This window comes from Cupressus sempervirens, chromosome 2 (genome assembly GCF_028749045.1).
Source record: "Cupressus sempervirens isolate cs-2001-9-10 chromosome 2, ASM2874904v1, whole genome shotgun sequence".
Lineage (NCBI taxonomy): Eukaryota > Viridiplantae > Streptophyta > Pinopsida > Cupressales > Cupressaceae > Cupressus > Cupressus sempervirens.
The window spans coordinates 742,231,971-742,255,150 of record NC_143119.1 but is presented as its reverse complement, the minus strand read 5'-3'; the positions used below and the strand labels follow the sequence as shown (position 1 = coordinate 742,255,150).

Here is a 23,180-nt window from a genome sequence, read left to right as displayed (position 1 = left end):
ATGCACTAATATTAAATGTTTACTATTATATTATAGTACACAAACATGTTCAAATTACACATATAACATAATTTTTTTAAAGATTTTAAGAGATGCCCAACCTCTAGATCCCCTCTTCTTCCCCACTTCAAAATTTCCAAATCTGTTGTAAATTAAATGCCAAAAATGTGTCAATGCTAAGAGATAATATGTGAATAAGATTGCTTTAGACCGAAAGTAAGATATTCTCAAGCCATGGAATAGGGTATATAAGGAACCGACATTATTCCATCATAATGTTCTTCCGGGTGGCCGTTGGGTATTGCACTCTCCTTCATCGTTTTTCCTTAGGAGATTGATTTTAAGGCTTCAGAGTGAGGTGCACATAAAATTAGACAGTGAAGTGAAGATAAGGAACAATGTCGGATGAGGAACACCATTTTGATCAGACGGCAGACTCAGGGGCATCCAAGACATTTCCCCAACAAGCTGGTACTGTTCGCAAGAATGGTTACTTAGTCATTAAGGGAAGGCCCTGCAAGGTATTCAATTATGGCTGATTTAGGCATTGTTATTTTACAAACCAAATTTGACTCATTAATTATTATTTTGTTTAAATTTTTATAACATATTTTGTGCTCCTTACTGTATGGGTTTGTATATGGGTATCTGTTTGCTCTTAAATATTCTGGGTCTGTTAATGGGGTTTCGTGTGTTTTAAATTCGTATTGGTTTTGTATATGGGTCTCTGTGCGCTCTAAAATCTTTTGGGTTTTGTGAATGAGTCTCTGTTTTGCAATGCTCTTCCTGAATAACTTTAGATAGTTACTTTTTTCGGTTTTCAGTGCTGCTCAGTGTTTTAATCACTGCCATGCCATTATCACTGTGACTGATTCTTGTGCACTCTCAAAACCCCCACCTTGCTTTCAATTTAATGGATGGCTCGCAATTCAGGATCAACTTATCTTTGTATATTTGGTGATTGATTCTTATACACTCATGAAACCCAAATAGCAATTTGTGCTTCAAAATTCGGATTAATGTATCTTTGTGTGCATTCGGGTGGTCTGTTGGATTCCCAACATTCATCTTTTTGTTTTTCAAAGATCTGTTAAATGTTTAACTGCACTATCTTTGAGTCAATACTGTATTCATTATTTATTTAGGTTTTATCACTTTTATGATACAGATTTAGGTATCTAAATGTTGTCTTATGTTGAGGTTGTTTTTCTTCGACAAGATATTTCTTTTTCTATTCAAACATCTATGGACATCTTCATGGGGTTCTACTTTCACTTAGTACTAGTTTCTCATTTTGGATTTGGATGCATATACACATTTGCAAAATACAATTTAGAAGATTTCCAAATCAATGTTTTGGATCACACTTAGTAATCTTAAGGTGAAATTCATATCAGGACCTTATTTGTGGTCAGCATTATTTTTTGAGTTTAGTTGTCTTTTTCTTTGATGCTGTCAGATATTTTTGGATTGGGCAGTTTAATGGATTTGCCAATTAAGTAATTTCATTCAGATTCTCTTTGTCACGAGGAGATCTTGCGTGCTACAGTTAGGTTTTAATGGCTGCTTAAGAACCAATTTGCAGGAAGATTGGTGTTTTTTTGTTATTTCTTCAGACAATGGTAAGAAAATCCTGGATTCAGAAATTAAATTCAAAATATTAGGAAGCATAACTCTTATTAGTTCCGCTGATATTTAATATAAGAATCTACAAATGCCCCGCTATAGGAAGCTGTACACTATCCAACTCTCAAACCCACAGCTGTCTTCTCATCAAATCTGAAAATAAATACAGTTAACAAACTTAAAATTGAAAAAATGAATAAATTACTCAGACCTGTACCTTTCCTTTGTAGATGAAGAAGGCTAGGAACTAAAAGTGTGTCCCATCTTGCAGGAGTCAGATGTAGAAGTTAGGTACACAAAAAAAATGGTATATATAAAACTATACTTTACATTATAAATGATAGAAGTGGGGACACAGCTTTTTAAAGCCTCCCGTGTTCCTATGAGAAATCATCTAACTGAAACCATTAAAACCCATCTTCCAAACTAACATGCTAACTTTCAACTAATATGGCCATCCAAACCAACATATTAATAAAATATTATACTGTAACAAACGATATAGATCAAGAGGTTATATTTCGAACTGGTAATCTAGTACAGTAAATATACACAGTTACAAATATCTTTGGATTAGAGACTCCAACACATTCTTTGATTGAAAGGGAAAACAATAAGGTCTGGAGCATCCTTTAGCCTTGCTGTCTCTCTGCAACTCCTGGCCTCCGCACTGGTATTGACTAAAATGTGCCATCCTGACATGATTGTGTTGAAGTATTATTGACCACCTCTGATTGTTCATAATTGCACGCAGTAGAAGTAACATATGATCTGCTTAATCACATTGGCCCTAGTTCACCAATAAACTCGTACCTGTAATAAGTTAAATTAAAATCAAACTCCGCCTAAAATTGCCTGACCCTTTTGGTTCGCATTCTTTTGTGAACAACCTGACAATTGTACTGATCCCTGTGAATAATTTTCTGCCAAAACCAACCCAATCAGTTAAAGATAGTATTGGACTACTATCACTCCTTGTTAAAGCCGAAATATTGAAAACCGAAATGGAACACAAACACTTAAAAGGTGGAAAAAGACTTCAACATACACTAAACTAGAACTGAAAATGTGACATGATTACTTTTGCCAATACTTTTGAAGCAGTGCATCCATTTTCCAAGCAAGGAACATTAATTTTGAGTTTGACACAAGAGATGTGTGTATTTTAGCTGAAAAGCTTGGATAATTGTGGCAGTTATATTTGCCTTTTCTATTACTGAATAATATACATCATTCAAACAAGGTTGCATTATCAGCACAACTAAGTTGGATTTTGAAAGGATATTGTGTTGGGGGGTAGCTTTCTTATGAGTAGGTGTTGCCTTGATTGTGTACAATGGGAAAGGGGAAGCATTACTATGATGTAAAGTACTCCCCACTTCGCAATTCATACATTAGGAAGGAAGAATATCCCCACGAGGCTCAAGAGTTGACTCAAGCTCAAGTAGAAATATGATCTGTCATTCCTTAAATATGTAAATGATGGAAGTGGAAGAATGATAGAATAATGTAATAAATCTATTAGGAAAGTCATTAAAAAGATGGTAAAACAGGCTGAGACAAACTGATAATGAGCTACAACTGAAGGAAATGGAAATTACAAGAAACGGACCTGTGCCAGAAATTTTAACTAAAAATGGCAGGGATAGGTTGAAACTTGACGTGTCCTTGGGACAGGGTGAAAGTGGTACATGTCCCTAATACTTCCATTTGAAATTCTCACAGAACATGCAACTGTTCCTCGTCTACTTAGATCTGAATCCGTAGCTCAACATGTTCCTGCACATAGTAAAATGCGGAAGAAGGTTGAAAAAGGGGTTTGTTTTAGTCAAGTCTATGTTTAGGTTCAAACTTGAAATGAAGGAAATCATGCTATCATGTAGCAGAGGCTAGATCTTGAAAATGAAGCATATCATACCTTTTAGATGCAAATACTTCTTTAAATGTGATTAAATATGTTGATGCAGTGGCTCTGAATAAACCCAAAAACACAAAAGGAAATCAGGCAAGACAATACCTCACATTATAGGTATCGTAATTTACTAGAGTGTTTAATTTGAGGAGAAGAAAGAGAACAATGAAGTTTGATGGATGAATGTGGTTGATAGAAAACAACTTTGCTTGGCCTTCAATGGGGGGAAGAAGCTAGATCTATGGAAGAAGACACCTTGATTGCTTGAGAGGAGTGGAGGCTTGGATGCTTGAACTTGATGGCTCTTGATTGCTTGTTTTCTTTCTTGCACTTGATACCTTGAACGCTTGATTGCTGGACACTGACAATAAAGGATGCTTGATAATCTTGATTGTGCTTGCTAACAATAGATAATGGATACCAAAATGAGGAGAGATAGGGACTTTTATATACATCTCACATCATTTCAAGGAGTTAAATCAAAGCAGTCCGGCCATGGGACTGAATTTTCATCCCTTTTCCTAGCATACACATCCAAGACAAATTTGCTTCCTATTCTCCTAGGACATATCCCCATCCAAGGACATGTTGCCAATGGCGAGGTGTCCTTGGAAGAATGAGTCTAAATTTGATATGACTGCTAGGGATTTAATGAGAGTGCGGGATTTCCGATGACAACTCATTTCAATTTAGAGAGTCTTAGCCAAGTAAATGAGTTATGGGATTGGATGAAAAATATAAAAACATGCGTGAAAGTAAAGGCCAACCTCGATTTTAAGCAAGATTGAAAGAGTAGAGGACCTATATTTGAATTTAGGTACCCATTTAGTGTGTCCTACCATAGAAAATATAGTAAAGTAGGCACAAAATGAACCTAAAATTGAGTATAAGCTATGTGCTTACAATTTAGGACTACATTTAACCATCACTTCAGCAGGAGTATGTGACAAGTTCATGCTTACGATAAAGGAAGAGATAGTAGAGAGCAAGAATGGTGAGAGGGAGATGATCACGAGTGAATTGCGAAGAGGTGAGAGAACACTAAGTTCAAGGGCATAAGCTCCCAAATAAAGGATCTTAACATCCATATGCAAGGGCACAAAAACAAAGCAAAACAAAAGACAAAAACAAGACACAACATACGAAAGGGTTTAGTACGAAAAACAAAACTCCAAATCCATTAGTAGAGGAGATCTTGATTGGAAATACCTTAACCATTAACATTATGTTCGGAAAGCGCAAGAGCATAAGTGACCACATAGAATTGGTAAGGGCATCACCAAATACGATACAAAACTCCATGATCGGTCCCACTAGCATAGCTATGAGAGCATGGAAAGAAGATCGATTATGAATCCAACGGACTATCAAATTGTGCTATGCTAGGTGATCTATGGGAAGAGGAGAGAAAGAGAAGAGTAGAAAGGCTAGCAAGCAGCGTTATGCTAGCTTTACTAATCTCAAACAGAGGAAGGAGAATTGATGGTCTAACAAGTTGTGTTATGCTACTCAATTCTACCTTGATATTTTGTACATAGGGGTGGCTTTAAATTTTTGCACATTGGGGCAGCTTTGAAATTTGTGCATAGGGGCGGCTTAGGAATTTTGCACACAGGGACGGGTTAGGAAATTTGTGCACATGAGTGACATTTGCATGTGGACCTATAAAAAGGTGATCAAGCCTAAGGAAAGCATTGTTTCCTTAGGGATTAAATAAACAAAAAAGCTGCATATTGTACAAGGGAGGCTGCATGGATGCAATCTTGCTTATGATAGCAACATAGGTTTCATTACGAGGAAAGATAATCAAGGATACCTACTTCCAACAACAAAAAGATATCCTCAAGACAACAATGTAGGTCATAAACTTAACAAAGATTGTAACTCTTGTTAGCTAAGAAAATAGATAATCATAAAAGGATAGTCTGCTTGTAGGAAGAGACCTTTGGAAGGAAGAGATCTTGGTTGCAAGACATCTACCTTCACGAGGAGTTCTTGAACAAAGACAACATATTTAAGACAAAGAGGGGAAGAGAACAAGAATGCACCCTTTTAGCCCCCTATTGCTAGGGGAAAAAAGGATTCTTGACAAAGGAGAACATACTTTGAAACACCAAGTAAGGGAATTTGCTTATGATAAACATAGTTTTACAAATAAATAAGAGGTTGTGATCAATGATTCACACCTCTTGTATAAGGGAGAATCTTGAATCAAAGCAATTCCTTATAAGAAAAGAATGCCACATAATAAAAAAAATGCCACAATACTAAGGAAAGTAGATCCCTAGAAAAGGAAAAGAAAACGAAAAACACAAAACCTTCCCCCCCAAGTTTGAAGGTCAAGATATAATATATTGTATACTTTTAATGATAGTCACCTTATAATAGATATGCAATTCCAAGCAAAATAAATTGTAAGCCAGAGAAGAAACTTGATTCAAACAGACACATTTACGCTAGAAAGGACATCACAATATAAAGTAAGCAAGTCATAAAGAAAAGATATGAATGATAGAAACAATATATAGTCCCTAAATGGAAGATTATTTTGCGATAGACAGGCACCTTGAGGCATGACAAATATTGTTAAGCAAAGATGTATCTTGTGTGAAACAAAGTATCTCATACCAAAAAGTATGTACCATTATAAACTAATACATATCGATAAAGAGGTGATGAAGAGAAAAAGAGAAGGATGCCACATCATGCCAACTTAGTGGTCAACCTAATTATACAAGATATATGCTTCCAAGCAAGGAAAAAATTGTAACAAGGATAGCAATTTCATTAAAGAGAAAGATCTTGAATAACATGTCCATACACGAGAGGATATCATAGTACAAAAGAGTTGATCAACAAAGAGATATTGTAATCATTTGAAAGAGGGAAAAAGGTGAAATAATGATACCTTGCCCCCAAGCAAGAAGCAAGGAGGATTTTGTATTTGATGCCCTTATGCTCATTATGCAAAGAGTCACATAATGAAGAGCAACACAATGGGAACAAGGGAGATGCTAAGGTATGTCTTTGATATCAAGGAATTGTAAAAGATCCATTGTTAAACAAAGAAGAGATCAATCGACCAAATCTTCAACAAATTGTTTAAACTCAACACAATCAATAAGGGAAAGTTTGTTACTATGATGAAAGAAACACACAATTCACCATTAACGGGTCTTTGGCTCTTTGGAAAATTTCTACAGGGGAGTTGAATTCTAGAGTCATATTTAATTCCAGAAGATTCTTTTAGCTAAAGCCAAACAATCATCCAAATGTGGTCTACCTATGGATGGTGTTGGTAAAAGAATATCAAGAGGAGGTTTTGGTTGAGATGAAGAAGAAAAGTGGCATTGTAAGGTATGAAACCTATACCACATTTAGTGAATTGTGTAGGAGGATCACTAGGAACCTCAATGCCTTGTCCATAAATACCTAGTCCTAGTCCATTATAACCTTGTTGACTAGTGATATCATATCCCACATTGTAATTAGCTTATGATGTGGGTTGGGGAGAAAATCTTGAGCATTGTGGAAATGTGGGGTATAAGGAGGTTTGAAGGAGGAATGTTCTCCTTGGGGAGATCCCTATCAATATTCCTATCATCCTTAGGTTGTGAAGAAGTCTTATCAAAATCTTCTTGTCTACTTAATATTCTTAGAGAGATGAAAGACTTCCCTCTCTCTCTCCCACTCTCTTTGGTATCTACATCAATGAGTTGGAGGACTTTCATCCATGACTTCTCACTCCTTGGTGATGATTGCTACTTACATCAGGTTTTTATCTCCATTTTGCTCTTTGTAGACGATGTGGTTCTTTTGGCTTCCTCTCTTAAGGGCGTTTAATAGCTTCATGATGGGTTGGCCTGTTTTTGCGATTCTCGACAGTTGGCAGTGAACTTGGGCAAGGACCAGGTGATGGTCTTCAATTGCTTGAAGATCTCGCATCTCCATTTTTACCTTCAGAGTGAGGGGATTGAGATCACTTCCTCCTATACTTACTTGGGGTTAAGTTCTTTGGGCCCCACTTTAGTTTGAGACCTGCTATGCAGCCTCGTGTGAACAAGTGGCTCGACCCCTTGGCTATGCTCGAGAGAGTGCTTCAAGCATCACTTCCAAGACACTACGACCAAGATGTCCCTCCTAGACTCTTTGGTTAGACTGATTGGCCTTTGTGGGTCCATTGTGTGGGGTTCTCTCCTTGAGTTTGATTGGGCTTCCGTTGAGCGGGTTCAGGCCCTCGTTTGATGCATTATCAGATGTCACCTGTCAACCCCTCTTAGTGTCATCTTGGTGAGTTTGCTGCCCACCCTTTCAGATTTGGGACCCATCTTTTATCTGGTTTGGTTTCTTCACTGGCCGCAGGTATTCACAAGCTCTTCTGAGGGTCGTTACTAATAATCCTACCTAGCCTGCTGCTCCTATGAGGCTATTGTAGGGTCCTATCTTGTTGGTTATGCTCGTTATTGGTTTGTCTAGGCTTATGCTCTTCTAGGTTCGATTGAGATCTCCATGAATCATCTTCCTCCCTATCTAGTTTTCTCTGAATGCCCCTGCTCACCTCCTTCCCTCTCAGTAGGAGCTGAATGAGCACGTTAGAATTGTCATCTATAGACAATATATTATTAAGACTTGGATTAATCCTTCGTGGGGTCTCTAACCAAGGATGATTTTCTACGCTGAGCACTTCATTGCTATCCAGGATAGGGTTATTGTACGCCCTTGGTACCTCATTGCCCCTGGACACATGCCCTCTACATCTCTTTGGGTTCTCTTAGAGTGGGCTCTCATCGATTACATATTCAAACTGATCATCAGATTGACAAAGAGGAGAGGATTTGCCATCTTTGCCAACTTGGGGAGGCTTAAACTTAGACTCATTTTGTGTTTCGTTGCCCAATCTTTTGTGAGATCAAAGGGAGATTTCACTTCTTGTTCAGAGAGTGCACTTCCCTTTAGGTATTCAGGCCAACGTGTCTCACACTTAACCTTCAAGAAGCCTTGCGACTTTGCAATCACATCTTGCAGCCATCGGACCAACTCATCACCTCACTCTTCACTCTTTGGTCCCTGGCTCGGGGGTCAAAGCGACCACTTTGCCACTCTTTGGATCACACCAGGTCCGTGAGACCCTGTAAGGGTTGCACTCGGTAGCACCACCCTACTTCTAGCGACTCTTCGAGATGATCCGGGGCCTATCCTTGCTCGAGACAGTACCCCTCTATTCTTGATTGCTTCTCGCCTATGAGGAATAGTTTGTTGGTTTGTCTTCCTTTGGTTCTTGATCTCTTGCTTGTTGTCTTGTTCTTTTCGCGGACACCATTTGGTGCTCTTGTTGTTGGTAGTCGACTCTTTGTATGCTTTTCAGTCCCTTAGACCCTCGTGGTTTCTTGTTGGACATTAATAAATTTATATTATCTTATTTTATCTTATTGTCTTTAGGTTCATTCACAAAGACCCCTATTTTATCTATATACTCCTTTCATTTTGTTACAATTTGAAAACAAAGCCACATGAAATATTGATAAAAGTCTAACAAGAATATTTGTAAACCTCATAATGCCATATGCAAGAGTACCATGAAGGAATATGAATATCATAACATGCAAGAAATAATATTTCTTTACATGCAATGTATAAACTATAAAGAGAAGTAAGGAGAAATCTAACATGTAGGTTATCATGCACCAATCCAACTTAGAAAACTCATGTTAATGAAATTTAGGCAGCACACAATGAGATCTAACACTAAAATCAAAATGGAAATGTGATAAAGATAAGATCTAATGTGATGATTATGAGGAGATAATGCAAAGAGGATCTAATAATCAAATCAAAAGTATGTAAGAGGAGTTCGGTTCACCAAAATGTACAATGGGAATGGGAAACAACACTATGATGTATATTACTCCCCGCTGTGCAATTCATATATTAGGAAGGAAGAATATCCCCACCTGGCTCAAGAGGTAACTCAAGCTCTAAGTAGAAATTTGATCTGCCCTTGAATATTTAAGTGATGGAAGTGGAAGAATGATAAATTAATGTAATATATATATTAGGAAAGTCACAAAAAAACTGGTAAAAACAGAGTGATACAAACTGATAATGAGCTAAAGTTTACAGAAACAAACATGAAAAGATGAAACAGACACATGCCAGAAATTCCAACTAAAAATGACAAGGACAGGGTGAAACTTGACGTGTCCCCAAGACAGGGTGAAAGTGGTGACGTGTCCTCGATGCTTTCAGCTGAAATTTTCACAGATCTGCAACTGTTCCTCTTCTGCCCAGATCTGAATCTGTAGCTCCACAACCTGTTCCTGAACAAAGGAAAATATGGAAGGTTGGAAAATGGGTTAGCCTCAGTCAAACCCCTGTTTAAGAATCAACCTTGAAATGAAATGAAGGAAAGCATGCTGTCATGTAGCACTAGATCTAGAAAAAGAAGCATATCATATCTTGTAGATTCAAATTATTTTTAGAATGTGATTAAATGTGTTGATGCAATAGCTTTGACTAAACATAAAAATCCAAAAGAAAATTGTGCAAGATAAATTGTCATGGAATTGGTGTTGTAATTCACCACAATGTTTGTTTGAGAAAAAGAAAGAGAAGAATTAAGCTTGATGGAGGAATGTGGATCTTCCTTGATAGAAAACTTCGTTGCTTGGCCTCTAGTGGGGTAAGAAGCTAGATCTATGGAATAAGACACCTTGATTTCTTGAGAGGAATGGATGCTTGGATGCTTGAACTTGATGGCTCTTTTGATTGCTTGATTTGCTTCCTTGAACTTAATACCTTGATTTCTTGATTGCTGAAAATTGGCAATAATGGATGTTAGATAGTCTTGATTGTGCTTGCTAACAATGGATAATGAAACTGAAATGAGTAGATGTAGGGGGTTGATATACATCTCACATCATTTCTGGGAGTTAACTCTGAGCAAGTCAATCATGGTGTTGGTTCCCAAAACCGCAGATTGGAATCCTATGAGCTTGGGATATCCAACCGGTTAAGGCCAACTTGACGAGATTGATCGATGCGATCCCAATCCCCTGTGCTTTTGGCTTTGCAAAACCAAGGCGGGTGTACCTGATCTTGGACAAAACACTTAAATCCAAGATCCTTAAAGTAGATCAGTTAGAATGTGAATGTGATGAAAGCCTTCCTAATGACAAGAATTATAGAAAAACTTTAAACTTGAAAATTATGAATAAATAAATAAATGTGATAATGTTTTAAATAAAGAGTGAATGCAACGAATGAATATATTAATTTCTCAATGGAAAGAAATGAAATAGTTGGAGTAATATAAAGACCAATGCTTAATCAAATGGGCAATCAGAGTCAATATTATAAGTTGAAACGTACAATGTATTTAAACTGTAAACAATTTTAACAATTTAGATGTGATGCATCGATTATATAAACCCAATTTTAAACTAGTCTAAAATGCACTTTAATTTTAGTGATATAGAGACAAACTAGATATAAATACAAAACCAATTAAATATTTCACAATATCTATGTTTATAAAATTTAAAATGCAATAATGACCCGGTCCATTGATCCGAATTTCAAAGTGTTTATAGAAAATAAATAAAAATATTTATAAAGGACACAACTTAATAATAATTTAAAACTCCAATGCAAATAAATAAAATAGATACGCTTATAGATTGTGCCGAAAATAAAAATTGCACATAAAGACACTCCTTACGGATGATCCATCTACTGCAAATTTATCCGGACCGTATAAATCTACTCAATAATTCAGATCCACTAGCTTTGTCCAATCTCTCCTTCCTTTACCAATGAAAAATATAATATCTCAAAGTGTGCATAGGATATGTAATTTTTTTAATATGAATATGTATTGTATGAGTTGTCTTTTGATTGATATTAGATGTCATATTTATAATAGATGGAAGGGCATTTCCAATCATCACACCCTTTTGTGACAAATTACTAAAAACTTAATATAATCTTGATTTAATATGACGGGCAAATTCATAACTTTGTGTACAATGTTCCTAGGCAGTGGCCTAAATGGTTTGAATAGTTTGCACCATATGCGAGAATCCTTTGCTCCATTTTTTGGCAAATCCTTCCTCCATGTATTTAGAATCATTGGGGATCTGGAAGTGCTTGATTCAAGAAAAACTTCTTATTCTACTGCTTCCATCTTCTAAGTCCACACGGGGTCTTTCAATGTTGATTATCAGGAAGTCGTGGTTTGCAAATTCTAGCCAGTGGTTCATTATGATGTATCCCCTGATTATCGGGCATCTTCATACTCCTCTTCTCTAACACGCGAGATATCTGCACATCCCTCCTATTTGAACCCTTGATCATGGAATGGGTGTGGTGTTCGATATTTGAAGACTTTAAGTGATATCCAGATACTAATTTTTATGTTGTTTGATACTGCTGTTCATCCAAGTGATATGCTCAAATCCCTTCATTCCAGATGCGCATGGACTTGGAAAAATCGTGTGCCTACTTTATCCGCTTGAGAGCCTGCAACAAACGCAAAGGAGTAATACGTATTAATAATCCAACTAATTGCTTTCGTTCCCCACTATTCTATATTCGCATTCCTGCACTCGTCTCATTGTGAACTCCTTTCCTGCATTGTCGTGAACCTTCAGATTTTCATACTAATACACTAGTATGATTTCTGCCCTCAAATTTTCTCAATGACGGCACTGGTCTTGAAATTTATCATTGCTTCTTGTATTAATAATTTCTGCAGAGCATAGTTCATTAGTCTTTAGCAAAAAACACTTGCCATTTAATAACATTTTTCTTATGCATATTCATTTTATAATAGCCATATTCCGCATTTGTTCTATATCAACAATAAACTCTGTCTCATTGATAATTACTTCCACAGATATACACTTGTGGCTTTAGTTGAGAGATACAGTTTTCTGGAATAAAACAAGAAATCAGGGACTTAAAATGCATCCTCCACTCCTACGGCATGATATTAGAGTAATCTGAAGAATATCTTTTTATACGGCATATGTTCTTGTCATAGAATTATTTTCTTTACTTGATTCACACCTGTATTCCTATTGTGCTTGTATTTGTTTTTGACGTTAGGCATGGACTTGGAATATTTACTTGGTATCACGGAGATCAATTTGATATATTGAAACATAATATTCTCTTTTAACAATATAAGTATCCTCTGGTCATAACTTTTTGAACAATCTGAACTTGCAACCCTGAGACTAATTTCTCAATGGGTAAAAGTGAGTGATCAAAACACTTCCTTGTTCATGAATATTATCGAGTCATAATCAATTCATGTCCTGAATATGTTTCCACGTTCAACAAGTTTTCTGAACAATATTTCCAATATGCATAGTACAACTGAAACTGTGTATGTTTGAAGACGAGGATTACACCTAGTGAATATGAAGATTCTCCCCTTGGCACAGCATTTGGGAATCTAAATATTGCAAAAATGTAGAGTTCCATCACATGGGACTAGATTTTCCTCCCAAATCTTGGTATAGGCCTTCGGGCCAAATTTGGGCCCCATTCTTCTAGGACGTCGCTAGTGGCGGCATATCCTATGGACTGAGAGCCGACGGTGACCATGTCCTTGGAGGAATGGGCCCGGATTTGGTTTGGGTGCCAGGGATGTAAAGTGAGTGTGGAAATTTTGATAACTCATTTCAAGGTTGGTGCAGGTCACAAAAGCCAAAAATAAGTGGATAGATCCTAGATGAGGAAACGAATTATGGGATTGGATGGAAAATAAGAAAACATACCTTAAAGTAAGGATCAGCCTCAAGTTTAAGCAAGATTGATAGGAGTGGAGGACTTATATTTGAATTTAGGTACTCATTTAGTGCCATATGAGGTCCTATCATAGTAAATACACTAAAGTAGACACAAAATGATCCCATCATTGTAGTCTTGATATACAGATTGTAGTTTTGATATAAAGGTCCCATCATTGTAATATCAAATATGCGAATATTGTGCAACTTGTTATTTAATTCTTTCATTGTTATTATATTTAATATCTAATACTTGATTGCAGTCACTGAAGTTTATAAGTATTAGGGTTAATTCTTTTCCATTTTAATCTCCTAATGGTTTCAAGATTATGGAAGCTATGAACATCCATAGTCAACATATTTTGTACTTGTTTACATCTAGAGCCATCAAGTATCATTGATTCAAACTGGTATATTTAAGATAAGGTGCATTCTGTTGAGTTTTTCAAGATCACCGCAAGTGTAATGACACTACATATTTATGTGTTTTCCAAGTGCAGATTTGAGTGCATATATATAGGAGTAGAAGAGACATGTCTCTATATTAATCAACATTAGTTATTGTAAGTTAATTTCCTTTAGACATTATTGACTATATATATAATGTCTAATTGATCTTTAATCAAATGCAATAATGTTTAACCAATAACCATAGGGGAATAACTCTAAATTAATTCAATCCGACTGAAGCTACAACATTAACACTCCCTCTTAACTAGGGAGGATTGTTAGAGAACATATTACGCTCTCAATTTATAGAGAGAGATCATCTCAATATGATATTCTTGAAAATATATATTTAAGGATATCAATGTATATCCATCAAAATAGATGTTATCTTTTGATATCATCTGAAATATGAACCATATGATATTCATCATACTTATATTCTCTTGGTAGTACACAGGCATCATGTCCATATTGCCACCTAGAGAACATGTCATATCCTAGAAGGATATGTGTTATTTGATCTCCAACAAAATCTAGGACAAAAACTGAATGTAGTCTATCAGATAACAATCATGATCTCAGGGACAACAACTTAATGTAGTCCATCATGACAAGTATCATGATCTCCAAGACAATAGCTTGATGTAGTCCATCATGATACGTTTGTTATTATGATCTCTAGGACATCAACTTAATGTAGTCCATCATGATAATACATGTAGCCATTGTTAAGATTGACACTTGACAATAGCAACCTCACAAACACATCAATGAAAGATCATCACCTTTCATGACATTATCTGCATATGCAAAATAGTAACTCACACGATATCCACCATGAACCATGTCAGAGGGTGGATCCACCATAGCTGCTTCTAGAGAGTGGAACAAAGGCTTTCACCTCAAACTTCTCTCTCACAGAGAAGAATGCATAACAAGGAATTCTACCTCGAACTTCTTCCTCGTTAAGTAGATCTCAATCTGTTGACTTTTACGTCCAAGGTTGCTTGTTAGATTCCCTCTGAAACAAAATGTCCAAGATCCTTCGATGTCAACTGAAGTAGATCCTCTAGTTACTCACTCTTAAACTATTGCCATAAGATCATCTGAACAACCAATCTTGATCTTAGAACAAAATTCCATTGCAGTCTGCTCCCTCTTGATGAAAGAGCCCCTTGTCTTGTTTTATTTCATAGTCTCGTATGTTATCACTCAACTTTCCTAATGCATCATTCTTCTTTTTGTGGAAGAATATTCTTGTAGACCAAGGAATGGAACAAGAGTACATCAAGGCAAATGGCTCTTATTATTCATATAAGCAAGAGACTACAACAAGCATGTAATATTAATACTAAAAAATAATAAATACTTATCTACATATCAACATCCTTAATACAAGTTGCTCCAATGAAGGCCCATATACATCGAATCAAAAGATGACTCAGATTTGAAACTTTGATGATGACCCTTCCCTTACATCTCCTTTCTAAAGATGGTTTAAGTGGGAATGGAACATTGGCTATTATTGCCCGCCACAATGTAAAATGCTCACTCTTATGTCATTGAACAATTTTGCATCAATTATGCAAAACTTCTTTTTGTTTAGTACATCTCAGAACCTTAGTCTATTTGTACTATGGAAGGATGTTATACGAACAATTAGGCCAATCTTTCAGTTCAGAGTCTTACGAGAAGCTCATATCTTTTGGTATGTTCAACTTCAATAAGTAGTCACACTTCATAATGCTTAGAATCTTTAGGATGATCTTGTAGCATCTTTGACATATGCATATAGGCCAGTATATAAGCAATTGTTATGCATTTCTTTACATTTCAATCATTCTAATTCATAGCTTCTATTGCAGATCTTCTTCAAACTCAATCATCTTTCTATAGGTAAGGCCAGAATGTCCAATTTGTTGAATCTCTTGTATTCCAATACTCTAGCATGATGACGAGGAGACTGAAGGAATGGACCGAGTTGTGTCTCCTTTGAACTACAACGATGCCAACCACATTAGCAACGAAGATCACAGGCTCTTCTTAGATAGTCACAATGCCCAAAACATCAACTAGGATCTGGAGACTTTCAAGTAGACATATTTTGACTCAAATATGAGTTGAAATGTATTGGAATTTTGTTTAGTTGTTTCCCAACCAAGAAATTGAGAAACTCCATGCATAGCAAGGAAAGTTTTCCCACAAATTATCTACTCAAGAGCTGCCACCAATCAATTTATCATTCTTGATCTCAGTTCAATTACAATTCACCTCATACAGCTATTCCAAAACTTGGAATCCTTATCAACATAGAATTCACGCAACAATAGAAAATTCAAATGTATAGAAGCATTAGAAAATCCTTCCTTCAAATCCACACACCAAGCTTTCTTGTCACTATACCCTTAATAAATTGCCATTAGCAGAAACAATTGCTTTCAAGGAATTTCCAATACCAAGGATGAGTCACCAATGTATATTTAGGGGCGGATGTTGAATATAAAGTGAATATTTAGGAATCCGTAGCGAACATCTGTAATTATTCAGTAATCATGTTATAATCCTCAATGATTATAGAAACCAATATAATATTTTAATATATCAAATTCTTCAACGGTTTGATATGTGAAGAGTTTGATGGTGGCTTGTTTCAACAGTTAGCTCATGATGCACAAGTGATTAATAACGTTTGCAAATACAAGTGATAATCATTTGGAAGTTGTCACTTTCTCATGTTGTACACAAGGGGTAGGCCCATTAAAATCATACAGTCACACATATGCACTTTCAAACTCCCGCTGAATATCAATCATTTGTGCTCCTTATCCAAAGTTGCCTTTAACAAAGTGTCAGACTCCCTCTGAATTTGATATCAATCTCCTTTTTCCTGCAATAATATTCTTAGAAGAAAAGATCAAGGCACATAGCTCTTATAGTATTTATTGAAAAAAATAAATAATAAGAGAGACTAATTTAATACGGGAGGATAATAAATGATTCTGCATAAAAATATAAGACCATTCTAATAAAATATAGATAAAAAAATTATATTCTTTGAATATATATATATATAATAATAATAATAACAATAATAGTAATAATAATTTGCTCGTTAAACCCCCATACATTTATCTTAATCGGATCATATTTTATTTAATACTTAATACTAACAATAAAAAATAATATTATTCCTTCTTATTCTATTGGAATGACCCATATTAAGTTTTTACCCCATTTAATATTATTTCATTACCTTACAAAAAAAGGTTCTTGTCTTAACATATTATAAAAAAATATATAAATTGAATACTCTTATAAACACAATTACTCCCTCAAGATGCATCATCGACTTGTATGATGATATACTTAAATAGTCTACCATGAAACTTGAATAATATATTTCATCATACTCTGAATTAAAACTTAAACAATACATCACCTTTATTGAATGACACACACCTCAATCCCTTAACACGTTCTATACGGCTTGTTCGAAGGTATGGACTCCACCTTATTTAATTATCCTTAGCCAATTTATTAATACCCCATCATCCTTATTTGTCTTTTACTTATTTAAAACTCTTTTGAAGGTCTTTTGCATTTCTTTTCTTTTCATACCTCCTTGTTGGATGACACTCCTTTGTAGGTTCTCTATGTGGTTTGTTCTGCTAACGCTGGGTTTGGTGGTGTCTTATCTAGACAATTTCTATTAATGGCCTCCGATGTTGTGTGTGTGTGTCAATTGTGCTGATTGACCTTTGAGCTGTCTGAATGCAGTTTGATATATTCTATTGTGCATCAAGTATATGTGGGAGGGTTTTATTTTACTGTCTCCTTGCCTCTTCCTTCACAAGTATTCACTAACTGTTGACATGCAGTTCTTAATCGATGTGGCTAGCTTCTTTTGTCGCTTCTGTACATAGTCAGACTTCATATTATGTGCCTCTCTTTTGGTATGAGCGCCAAATGAGAGTGCTTTTGTTCCTTCCCATCATTGTTATTACTGGCGACTGTGATAACCATTCCTTGTGTTTCAATGTTTTGTTCTTCCTTTCATTACCTTCCACGTCTTATTTATGTGGATGCTACATGAGGCCTTGTAGCATATACTTGATAATGTCCCCTGATTTGTCAGTCAACGTGGACCCTTCTGCCAAGGTACATGAGTACAGACTGGTGGCGTGTGTAAGCTGACTGGACCGTGCTAATGCCATCCGTCATTGGGTGGGTTTAACATCACCTCCTTGACCGCTTTTTAGGCCTTTTAACTGACAGTTTTGTCGAATGCTTTGTGGATACCCGTAAAATGGTGCGAATCAGTTAGTGTCCCACAGACCTTCCTTTTAATTTTCATTCGATTGTGGTGATAAATAACTATCTTACATCTGCAGCCTGCTCTGATACCATGTTGAGTTTTCAGGATCAGTGCAAATGTAATGGCAGTATATATATTTATGTGTTTTCCAAGTCCAGATCCGATTGCATATATATAGGAGTAGAAGAGAAATGTCTCTATGTTAGTCAATATTGGTTATTGTAAGTTAATTTCCAGTAGACATTATTAACAACTATATATATATATATATAATTGATGATTAATCAAATGCAATAATATTTAACCAATAACCATAGGGGATTAACTCTAGATCAATTCAATCCGACTGGAGCTACAACATTAACACATTCACCAACCACTATTGTGTTTTGTGTTCGCTAGATTGTTTAAGGTCTTAAAACCTGGGTTATCCTTGCTCCGAACAAACACCTACCTTTATACCTTGTTAAAGTTAGTCCTCGCTGTCTTTATTTATAACAAATCTTTAATGGATTCATTGATTTTGTTAGAAATTTTTAGCAGTCTGATATTGACAAGCAGGAGATATTTCTCACAACAATTCAAATTGTGATATTGCTATTAGGATTCTTCTTGGTAGTTTTTGAGTCAAACTCGTTGGCCCGTGTTTCATGAGTAGTGGTTCACAATAACCCCTCTCTCATGAGAATAAATGAGATACTTAGCATTCATTCTCATCAAGGATGAGTAGATGCATTGAATGTTAAGTGTTCATTCATTCTCATGAGAGTTGGGTTCTTGTGAACCGCTACTCATGAAACACGAGTCAATAAGTTTGACTCAAAAATTACATAGTTGAATCCTGATAGGGATTTCGCAGTCTGATTTTGTTCAAGTCTTTGACCTTTTAATTTTCATGGTTACTGGCTTTTATTATTTATAATTTCCTTGAAATTGATTACTTTGGGTATTCTCAGTTTATTAGAGCACATACGTATGTCCATATTATCATGAATTCTTGACTTTATCAAGAGAAAAGTGGTTTGTAGGCGTGTTACCATGCTCGTTAATTAATAATCCCATCATTTGTTTAGCCACATCCTTAAATAATAAATTCATCAAGTAGCATGCACCATATCAATGAAGGTTTAGTGACTTTACTCATCTTGAAAGGTTAGCCGCATTTGTCTAATTGTATGAGCTTAAGTGGCAATTTTTAGGGCTTTTATAATGGAGACTTATGTTAAGTTTCCAGGAGACATGTTGCTTTCTTAAATTGTAAAAATTTACTAATACAAAATCTTGAATTGGGGAGTTAGTGCAAGTTCTAGTCTAATTTGACTGTAGAGATACCATTCAGTTGTGTCAATTGAGACCTTTTCTACATCCTTGTACTCATCAGGTAGCATGCGCAATATTAATAAAGGTTTAGTGACTTTAGTCATCTTGAAAGGGTAGCCTCATTTGAGCCTCATTTGTCTAATTGTATGAGCTTTAGTGGCAATTGTTAGGCCTTTCATAATGGACACTCAGGTTCAAGTTTCCAGGAGACATTTAACATTGGGAACTTGTGTTCATGTTTCCAGGAGTCATGTTGCATTCTTAAACTGTACAAATTTACAATTAAAAAATGTTGAATTGGGTACTTAGTGCAAGTTCTAGTTTAATTTGACCTTCTCTTAAATTTATGGATGTTAAGAGTTTAATGAGATGTTTAGTGCATGTTCTAGGTGGATTCTACTGAAGAAATATTCCCAATTCATGACATTTAAGCCAAAGTCACCTTGGAAGGAGGTTTTAAACCTGCCAAACAAAAGCTAGCCAGACCCCCACACCGATATTTACTTTTTCTCCAAATTTCAAATGCGGTAGCTGCTACCTGTTTTAGCCATATTTAAATGACATCAGATCTGCCCTCATATTAGGGTTGTCAGTTGCATGATCTTTGTACTCTCCAATTTGGTTTTAGTATTTTACAACTTAGTTTTCATTATGAAGCCCTTCATCAGTCTGTATGGTATTAATGTTTTGGAATCTTATTGTAATAGGTGGTCGAAGTTTCAACTTCTAAAACAGGAAAGCATGGCCATGCCAAGTGTCACTTTGTAGGAATTGATATATTCAATGGCAAGAAACTCGAGGATATAGTTCCTTCTTCCCACAACTGTGATGTAAGTGTCACTACTGGTTGTACTAATTCGAATTTAATTTGAAAGATTGGCCTTTGAAATCCATTTTAGACTTCAAAACTTAATGAGAAGTTTGGTTTCCTCTGTGTTGTTCTGCAGGTTCCTGAAGTGACTCGCACTGATTATCAATTGATTGATGTTTCAGAGGATGGGTTTGTAAGTATGCTAATAGTTTTTGTCCTTCTGATGGATTAGAATAAATGAATTTATTTTGTTCTTTTAAACCTTTGCTCTGGTTTATTAAACCGTTGAAGTTAACTATTCTTTATTTTATCAGGTGAGTCTTCTGACTGATAGTGGTGACACAAAGGATGATCTCCGCCTCCCAACAGATGATCAACTTCTTTCCACAGTATGGGGAGACATGATAAAAAAATTACCATATTCTTGTTTGTTTTAATGTTCATAACTGTCATAAGAGATTTTTTTTTGATTTTCAGATCAAGGATGGGTTTGCTGAGGGCAAGGATCTTATTCTGACTGTTATGCGCGCAATGGGAGAGGAACAGATATGTGCAGTGAAGGATATTGGGAAAAATTAAAGATTTTTCCATGGTCTATATAGTTTTAATACTATGGTTTTCCCTGCATTTTATTCTCATACCATAAGGAGATGCAAGATATGGCAACCTGTGCACATTTGACCTGACATATTTGGGGAAATAAGTAGTCTGTCTTCTGGAAACATGTCTGGAAGATTAATCATCGTATTTTTAGTTTTACCTTTCTAAGTGTTCGAGTGTCAGGTATGCTTTAGTAAGTTGGGAATGTTACAGGTGAATGTTTAAGCTATCTTGGAGAATAAGATCGAGTGCAATGCACTAATTTTTTAAATAAAATATTTATACTGCAACATAAGACAGTACAGTTTTATTATTACAAACAATCCTTCTGTTATAAAGATACCTTGTATTGTTTTGTTTGGAGTGTTATATCTATATAAATATATATGTCTAAAATACTTTTGATTGCATATTTTAGCTCTTAGGGCAGAGACATTGTCATCTTGGTTTTACTTTTCTAGCTTTAGGGCCTACTGAGTTTTTAAGAGAGCTCCCAGATGCTATCTGCATTTCGCTTGTTCTCCGCTCTGCACGGGATTAAGTAAAAGATTGAGAAATTGCATTTTGTGAAGGTTGCCATCTCGGTTGGAATCTATATATCTTTGTATTCTAGTGTTTATAGAATTATCGTCTGCATGGCAGTTGTTCTGTCCTGTATCCTGGTATATTCAGCTTGGTTGTTCTAGTGTTCCAGGTTCTAAGTAAATCCTACATGTTACAACTTACAAGCATCGAGCATAAAAAATATGGTTTTCACTTCTGCATATTGCAGTTGATGAGTTAAATGCGTCAGTTGGACTTGCTTTTAAAATGGAAATATGTTTATTTGATGTTTGTGACAGCCAAACATTTAAAAAAATATTGTCAACACAAGTAAAGCCCAGCAATCCTACCAATGGGTTTCACCACAGGAACAGGTGGATGTCATTGTGGAGATGTTACAATAATCTGCTTTTCTCACTCAAGATATTTTATAGTTGAATCAAAATGATTAAACAAAATTAAATTTATGAACTTTTAAGTAGAACATGAAAAGTTATTTCCTCGAGAGGTTCTTTCCAATATACTGATCAAAAGATGCAGAAGGCCTGAGCTTTGGTAAGAGTCTTTAATGTGAGTCTAACTCCAACAAGTTTGAGGTAAGAGGCATTCCCATCCATCTCAGAAACTCTTCCAGAGGTTGATCTGAACCATCCAGTGTACATGGGTGCATCCTCAATGAATTCTCACTGTTCCTGTTCCTTGGATATTTCAGGAATGCGGGAATGGTGAAGGAAAAGCCCCTGGGGTTGTCCCCAATCAGAAAAATAATAAGTGACATTTCAGTAATGTGGGAATATTGGCAGGGAAGGGGAAGGCTGATCATTGTAGAGTCGAGATAGCCAGAGGATGCGTGGATGTCCTCTTATGCGTTCCAGGAATGACCAGTCATCCCCTCTAGACCAGCAAGAACAATACATTGAATTGAGATAAAATTTATCCGATACTTTTAAAAATGCTTCTGCATGTTCTTCAATTATTGCTGAGATGGTCTTTATAGAAGTTCTATTCGTTGTTGCCAATTAGCAGCTGCAGATGCAGCAATATCACCTGTAGCATACTGGTTGATGTATGCAATAGTTTGAGTCACTTTGTAGCCTCATTTTAAACCCAACTTCAGATCTGCTCTAACAGTGGTATTCAATGTATTAATTGTAATTTGTAACTGGACAACTGTAATGTCATGGACGTTCAATTCTTCTCAGATGTGGTATGTGCATAAGGCTACTCTTAACAGGTAGTAACTATACAGATCCCAGTCATTCTCAAAATCAAATTTTGTTGCTTCAATCTAGTGACTCATTTTCTGCTTACTCATATCCAAAGAGCTGTTTGGAACAGCTGAGAGATCCAAGTGAGCAGATGTGAGTTTTGTTCTTATAGTGTCATTGAGAATTTGAGACATTTTACCAGTGATTTCAATCGTCCATTGTACAATCTGTTTGGTACAGCTCAGATAAAGAGTGAACACTCATAATCCAGTGTACTATCGTTTTTTTGAATTTTTCAGCTTTAGATTAAATACCTCATGTTCGTGAGACTTAGTGCACTGGCATCTCTGTACCTAATTGAGTACTTGAGGAGAGACAGATAAGACAACTTTGGATGGCTGTTGCCAGAAATCATAAATGAATCTTGGAGGTAAACTGATTTTTTCATTTTGTCTGAGATATTCCAATACTTTTGTTTATCAGTAGTATTGGAAAAAGGAATTGACAAATCTAATGCCTCTAGAATGTATTGACAAAACTAAATGCAGCACTGAGTTCTTGTATTATGGTTCTTTAATGATTTGATGAATGCCTTGTGTAT

General features: G+C 35.8%; 1 protein-coding gene across 1 annotated transcript; it reads left to right on the top strand.

Annotated features, from left to right (window-relative positions):
* The first annotated feature begins 277 nt into the window (after positions 1-277).
* LOC149575515 (eukaryotic translation initiation factor 5A-like) lies at positions 278-21,238 on the top strand. Its single transcript, XM_089815271.1, has 5 exons — positions 278-521; positions 20,125-20,247; positions 20,365-20,421; positions 20,543-20,617; positions 20,706-21,238. Exons 1-5 carry the CDS (start codon positions 399-401, stop codon positions 20,805-20,807), a joined length of 480 nt encoding a protein of 159 aa, XP_089671397.1. The 5' UTR covers positions 278-398; the 3' UTR covers positions 20,808-21,238.
* Positions 21,239-23,180: the final 1,942 nt, after the last annotated feature.